Here is an 8,005-nt window from a genome sequence, read left to right as displayed (position 1 = left end):
GAATGACGCAAAAACTGTTTTAAAGCTCTGAACTGCCTCTAAATTCCTGTTTACCATGAGGCTGACAGATAATGTGTAGAATGCACAAAATTTGCAGTGATTAATGTCATGTGTTAAATTGTGCTTGTGTGTAAACATATATACTCACACACACACAAAATGTTATTGCTATAAAGACGGTTTTGAGAATATTGTAAGGGCAGTAGTGTATATCTGCTGTTAGTTCCTGATGATACAGATATATGAGAAGAAGGGAAATGAAGAGTCATATTATTCTTAAATGTGCTGATACAGGAGGAAGGGGAGAGGCGGGGGGAGAGAGAGAGAGAGAGAGAGAGAGAGAGAGAGAGAGAGAAAGACAAGTAATACAGCATAAAGAACCCACAGGCATTTGGGCTTTCCCACTTCAGTAGCAAATAGGGGGAATTATGGGTTGGTGGTCTGCTTCCCGTTAGGAGGACACCCCTCCATCTGTTTTCAGTACAGCCTGTTTTCAATTTAAAACACAGATTTCAATACAAACCTCAATTTCTTTACTCCATTTTATATGCAAAGTGAGTCTTATGAATCGATGTCATTGCCATAAGGGCTCAGACCAAATTTCCCCCCAAAATTCACAGGCTGTTCATTTGAATACCTGCTTACAGTGGTACACAATGGGCAGCTTTGAGAAGAAAAATTGATAATCTTCACGGAAGAGTAATTTGAATGAAATTACACTTGACAGCCTGTCTCCAAGCAAACAAGGAGAGTGAGGGAGCCTTAGCTAAGCTCTGAGGACTTGCCTAAGCCTCTGCTGTTGGAGCTTCCCAGGGAAAAAAAAATCCACACTTTTTCCTACATCTGACTGAAGCTTTTGATTAATTCTCTGTAGCTGTTTCTAGTGAAGAAAGGTAGCCATGGAAGAGAATATGGAAGAGGGACAAACACAGAAAGGTATTGTGTTAAAATTGCTTTTTCTTTGCATGGAGGTAATTATTTTGCAGTTCCTTATTTGCCTTAGCAGCATGCTGTAAGATTGGGGAATATCTGTATGTAGCAGATGGGGAAAGACATATTTTTTTCATATAATTTCCCTTATTTTTCTCTCTTCAATAGCACATAGCATTAATATAGTGACTGCCATCTGATATCTAATATTAAAATAATCTAAGTAGCAAATTTTTCATCTATACTAATAATGTTGCAAGCATTTAAATGCAGCCTGCTTTCCAGACCAGTCTTTGTTAACATTCATTTATTTCACGTTTTCACGCTTGTCTAGCTGGGTCAAGGGAGTCTAGTGTGAACTATGAGAGAGATACTCACACAATATTTGGAGCTGGTTGCAGTTGGATATCTAGCAATGTAACCAATATTTACACCTTGAATGAGAATCCAGACTGAACAAAGACATGGGGTATTTTTTGTATATGTGAGACAGTATTGAAATTTCCCTCTGCCTTTTTGCTGCTTTGGTTTTGTAACGTGTTGCTATAGATATGCTATAGTTCTAATACTTGCATCACACAGATTTGCATTTTGCAGAAATTTATTTTGCAGCTTGCAGCTGAAATTGCTTTAGCAAGATGTAAACAGCTGTTCAGAGCATTTCTGTTCCACAGCTTCTGGTCAAGTTGAAAATAACTGAATATTATGAGATGTGTTAGCACTTAAAGGTCCAATTAAAGTGATTGTGGACTATTAATTAATGTGTGGATCTTTGGGGGACACAGTGTTTTCAGTTTTTCCACTTAAGTGTTATTCTGTGCAAGCGACATAACAGTAGTGAAAGGAACCAAGGCTTTTTTCATTTTTCTTTACTGCAAGCACAAAGGATAACCCTAGTGAATATTTGCCATGTTACATTTTCATACTTTTCATTTTACATTTTTTGAATTCACTTCCATTTTTGAGGAGGATATAGGAAGTTGCCAAATAATTTAGCATAAATTGCCTGTAAAGGCATATTTTTCTGCACTGATGCCATATTCTGTTTTTCTGCTCCCTGATCAATCTGCTTCCTACATGTAAATGTCGTGCTTTCTCATTATAAGTGACCCATTTAGACAGAATGCAGCTTTGAATTGTTTATGGTCTTGACTTGATCTAGATGCACAGTAGATAGTCATGAGAACATTAAAAGAGGATATATGTGCTGCGTGTGTATACACACTTATGTTTATAGATAAACAAATTAGTATCTGGTTGTTGATTACAGCAGTTCTTCAGTTGAATTTTGTTATTTGTAAATGACAGATAGAATAGGAAAGTACAAGACAGGTCAGTTTTTCTGTTTTGTTTTGGTCTGGTGTGGCTTTTTCTCCTGAAGGTAAAATCAATACTTTCACAATATGATTCATATTATTTGGGGTGCTTTATACTTAGAAATTGAAGACATGCTTTTTAAAAAAACTCTGAAATGCATTCTTTGGCCTCTTAAAACAAGTAAATGGAACTGTTTGACCAATGAATCAGAATACGTCATTGTTATCAAATGATATTGCCTGAAGAGAGTGTGAAATCCAAAATCCCTAAATTCTTATTAGAGAGAGGAAAAGAAAATCAGAGAAAGAAGTGAATAATTTTTTGTACATTGAAAAAATGTGTTGTTATTGATAAACTGCATCCTTATTGTTCATATGATAAGCAGTTGAATGACCAATAGCCACTCAAAATGGTGTGATTAATAGTGTGATTACAACAGCTAACACTACTTACCCCCCACCCCCCATTTACAATGCCATGTGTTCAGCCTTTTTTCCCTTCAGTGGTACCCAGCTGTCATCACAGACAGTGGCAGGAGAATGTGAAGAGCTCACAAATCATATGTATTTTTTCTTATTGGTGTGAAAGGGGATGCTGCTTAATTTCTGTGACCATACCTGTGAACTCATTATTTCAAGATGTTGTTTTCCCGTGCTGAATTATGACAACTTTCAAAATGTATTTAGAGTTTGAAGAAAATTTGCAATCCAGGAGGGAAATTGAAAAACATTTTCAGTTTTGAATTTTTGGGAGTGCTTGATTGCATTATAGGAAAGTGTAGGGATGATTATGAAATCGTGGATCTCCTTAAGTTTTGCACTTTGCACTTGAAAAATATTGACCAGTACTAGTACGAATTGATAGTTCTCTTACATAATTCCTGGTTTTTTTGTTTTCATTTAGCATAGTCTATCTACTGTGTGTTTAATTGATATCCACAGTATAGTTCCAGGGCATCCAGACCATTTTTTTCTAATTGTAGTGTTTCAGCAACATTAATCGTAATTTGTATATTCTATTTTTCATCCTCCTACCATCTCAAATTAATATGTTTCTTTCTTTTTCTTTGATTTGTACAAAGTCAATGGGAGCATAAATTGTCACTGTTTATCAACTCCTGTGCTTTTCACAGCAGATGCTTTGAACCTCTCACTGAACAGCATTACGTATTGCTAGCAGCCATGATGGAAGTGAATAACTTCATATTGATGCATTTCATCCATATGATAAACATAGCTCTAGCAGATTTGGAAGTCTTGTTATTTCTGAGAATTTTATGAAATAAACTATAATTAAGTGCAAACATAATTCTTAACATAGTGGTTCCAAATAATCACCTTCTGCCACAGTCTCTGAACATTCTAATGTTTAACACCTATGATTTCTTTATGTCTGCATCTTGAAAAATTATCAGCAGGGAAATATATTCCTTTTTTTTTTCTTAAAGTAATGAATTTCTAGAAACTGTATAGTTCAAAGTAAGGCACATCTTCTCACCTCTGCATTTTCTTTCTATTGGCCTTGGAAAGTGTGTTTTTGTGTTTGCATCAGTACCCTTGATATGCTAAAAATGAGATAATGCTGTTGTCCATCAGTTTTCATGTGTAAAGCTGTAAACATTGAAATCAAGAATAATTTCTAATTGTACATTTCCTGTTTTAAAGTACTAGAAGACTTGTGCGCCCTCCATCCCTTTTTTCTCCCTTAATATCACATTTCCTTTGCTAGGAAGTACAGGTTGGGAAGGATGTTTGAAATATATTTGCTACGCAGCTATCTCTAGCTGTCCAAGAACTGAAAGTGTGTAGGAAGTCTGTCTCAAATGTAAAGTAAATTAACATTAAAATATATTATAACAAAGTAAAAAGTCCTTACGTCTCAGAAATATCAGCTTGTTCACAATTTCCATAACACTGACATTATGATACATCCTAGACCTCTAACATACTAACATATTTGATTGCAAATTTGCTGTCTGGAAAACCCAGGATAACTAAAGCCTACAATTTATTTGACCAGTTTATTTTTCAAAAAATATTAGGTCCACTGAGAGGCAGAAGTTTCACTGATGTCTTTAGGGATGCATGCTAATTTTGAAAACCTCGTGCATAAATTCGCATGTGGCAGTGGTAGGTCTCAGCTGCCAGTGTTTGAAAGACAATGACGTCAAACTGATAGCTTTGTGTTGTGAAAAAATGTATGTCCAGTTCCTGCATTTCAGATCTTCCCTCTGTGAAACCACTAAGATTGCAAAGATGTCCCCAGCCCCAGTTATTCATCCCAATAAGAAACTTTTCCGGGGGCAGGCACCGTAATTTTTTGCACTGTAAGAAACTTGATACAGGGGAGTGAAAGATTATTCTCATCACAATCTGTTTCAGAAAAAAAAAGAAAAAGACATGTCCTGGAGCACAGTACGTCATACCACTTGCACTAAATTGAAGATGAATTTGCCTTTTTTACTGATTCAGCCACAACTTCATTTTGCAGTTTCAATTCCTTTATAAAATAAACTCTTGGGAATGAATTGAGCATCATGTGTTTGTACAGCAGCAAACATGAGTAAGATACTAATTTTGCTTAAGCTCTCTTGGCTGTAGTATACCTAACACAGTTAAGGTTTCACCAGTAGGGTAGCAAAATGTATGTAGTATTATTGTGACTAGAAATGATTGAATGCCAGAAAATAATGACTTAGTATTTGGCCTGCATTAGCAATAGAAGTGGTTCTGCAGCCTATTATCAGAGGTTTTTCATTTGTTCCAGAGCGTGCGAGTAAAGGAGAGCTTTAAGCAAAGTTTTGGAAGAAAATCATAAGGAGACTAGGATGCTATCTGTAAAATGTACCCACAGCCTCTGCTTCTTCAGCCATGAGAGGCTAAATTGTTTCCTCTTCCTTCAGTACTTTTTGGAAAATGGCAGACTGACTTGGTAGGATAGTACATAGTAGATGAAAATGATGTGTTTTATTTCATACTAAGAAACACCAACAACCAAATAGGCTAAACATTGCTGACATCCTTTGTAAGTTAGTCTTCTAAATCTTATTTTCCTCTAAGAGAGAAGAATTGTCCTTCTCTTTTGACTGTTTTTACAAAGCTGGCTAAAATAAGAATGATGAAGTCCTGATATTTTGCACTTTGGTTTTGTTTGGTACAATACTTGTACATAAAGCAGAGGAGTTATTTTTTGTTCTTTAATGTAAATGACACACTGAGTGTGAGCCATGCTTGTATATTCAGTTAGATCGTTTTTATGTTGTTAGTATTCAAAAGTAATTTGGAAATGTTTTTTAAATTTGGCCTTATAAGTAGGAAGTAGCAGACGTTTGCTGGCTGATATTCTTCCTACAAAATCTGGATGTGTAGTGCTTGATACTTACAGAAAACATGGTGGGCAGAGGTCAATCTCTGTTTACTTTGGAAATATATTTTCAACTGTAGGCTTAGTTCCCAAGCTTGTGTTCAGATTGGGTTTTTGCTATTTTGCTTCAGAGTAGAATGGCCTTAAGTTTTCATCATCTTTATTGTTTCCTGTTCTTAAGGGTGTGTGTGTTATAATAAGAGCATCAGATAAAATACTCACTTAACAGTTACAAAGTCATTAACAGAGTAAATAAATTTCCTTTTTAATCAGTGCTAAATATGGAAATAAATTTTAGCATCTGGCAAAGTATCTCACTGTATTTCCTGCTTAATACTCCTTAGTAGTTAATCAATATGGTTTATTAAAGAAAAATGCAATAACAGTCAATATGAATTTGAAGTTAATAGTTCTAATACTGTAAGAGTTATTCTCCTTTATGTAGTAACTACAGTCTACCTTACTTAATATTCTTACATTAGGAGCACTGAGTTGTAGAGCTGTAATTTGAATATGTTATTATTCAATACATTAGGCTTTTATTCATAGATAATGATGTAAATAAATTTAGTCTTGCTTGCTTATTTAATCTTTAACATTGAAATGTCTCTCTTAATAGTAGAAAACTTTGTATTTCTTACAGGCTTAACATTATACTACTCCTAGGCATGAAAATTCAGTATTAATAGGACTTAATTATGATTTTATATACACTCTTTCAGGGCAAAAAGCATTCCAATTGCCCTAAGGCAAATGGAATCCTCAATTCAATGTGTGAAAATTTAAGTCTTCATGGTAATTTTGACACTTGGATGTCAATTTCATAAACAAGTTATATTAAAAAGATATTTCATAAGAGCTGTAAATACTTAGGAAAAAAAGTGTTGAATATATTTAAAGTATTAATTTACACTAATTATTGAAAAAATATGGTATCAAAATAGCAATATAAATTTATACAAAGATTTTTTGATACTTTGTGAAAATAAAGACTCACCTTTGGGGAATAAGGGCTGCTCTGGGTTTCCATTATCAATTACTCTAAAAAAAAAAAAAAAGAAGAAATTAGAAAGGACAATGCAATTCTATAGATACAGCAAAATTAAATTTCATTCAGCTGAGTGCTTAGGCTCCTCATGGAGAAAGATTGAGAGGCTGTTATTCCTAGTATCTAAAATATTTTCATTTTAGATTGTGATTGTTCATTCATTTTTGCAAAGTACCTTAAACAACTTGGCAATGTGACTGTAACCTGTTTTTTGCAGCCTACCACTGCACTAAAATTCAAGATGGAAGAATGTCGAAATGGTACTGGCCTCACATAATGATGATGTTTGCTTTCTTGATACAATAGTTTTTACCTATGAATTCTCCCTATATGTATAGGTGAGATTATGCTATTTCCTCATAGTAGATTTATACCGAGGATTGAGTAGAAATATAATAAAAAACCCAACTACATTTTTTGGCTGTTTTGCCTCAGAGTGTAGACACTGTTTATGATTTTATAAGACCCATGAAAAATATAAGCACCTGAGAGCCACTGAAAATCAGAATGTAAAAAAGTCAAAGATGGATATTGCTCTTCTATGAAACTCTTTATCAGTTAATATTCTGTTTGGCAATTCTATTTCAGAAGATTTTTCAGCCAATTCAAGTGACTAAAATGCATAATTCCTGCTGATATCACATGGCTGATTTCTACGACAGGCAGCAAGTGCCACATTGTCATGTGTTGTCACAAATCTTTTTCTTGTGGGAGTGGGGAGTTACAGAGGCTTCAATTCCACTGTGTAAGGAATGAGGAGTAAATCTTGTCATCTTCTCAGCTGCAGAGAGATAAAACTCAAAGCATCAAAATTGTGAGGGTCAAAGATACACACCAAGTAGGAATTAACGAAACTGAGAGCTATTATGTACATGTGCTCTAGGGCCTTCTGAAGGAAAAGCACTGACACAAAAAATGGCTTAAGTATTCTCTTAGCTTGTCCATGATGACTCCTATGCTTCAATGCACTAGTTTCAAGAAGGCTAAATTTTATCTTTCTTTTTTCTACCCTCTAAAATTTTCATCTCCTTCTTACTAGTTATCATGTAGGAGTTCAGTACTCCACCCAAAATTTATAGTGCAGCCATCTGGAATAACATTTTTCCAAATAACAATTGCTAAAATACAATTACTAAATGCAAGCATTACTCTTCTTTTTACACTTATAATGCACCTGACATTTGCACTTGGACAGTTTCTGAGGAATTTTCTTGTTCGGTTCACTTAGTGAAAGTTTCATTTTTTTTCCTCAGTAGTGATAACAATACAACTATCCAGCAAAGGAATATCACAATAAATTTAGTATAAATTTTAGTAAAGTTTCAGACTTTTAACAGTGGTGTGAGG

At 34.5% G+C, this 8,005-nt stretch overlaps 1 protein-coding gene across 1 annotated transcript in view; it reads left to right on the top strand.

Moving 5' to 3' along the window:
• The first annotated feature begins 335 nt into the window (after nucleotides 1–335).
• Nucleotides 336–8,005, top strand: part of GPM6A (glycoprotein M6A) — a 116,463-nt gene continuing 108,793 nt past the window's right edge. The window contains exon 1 of the mRNA XM_085058699.1: nucleotides 336–936. Coding sequence (XP_084914825.1) covers nucleotides 900–936 — 37 coding nt within the window. The 5' untranslated portion in view covers nucleotides 336–899. The remainder of the gene's footprint in view (nucleotides 937–8,005) is intronic.

Source organism: Lichenostomus cassidix, chromosome 4, assembly GCF_008360975.1.
Source record: "Lichenostomus cassidix isolate B80296 chromosome 4, HeHo_3.0, whole genome shotgun sequence".
In the NCBI taxonomy this organism is placed as follows: domain Eukaryota; kingdom Metazoa; phylum Chordata; class Aves; order Passeriformes; family Meliphagidae; genus Lichenostomus; species Lichenostomus cassidix.
The sequence above is the reverse complement of the archived record's forward strand: the minus strand, read 5'-3'. Positions and strand labels throughout refer to the sequence as shown.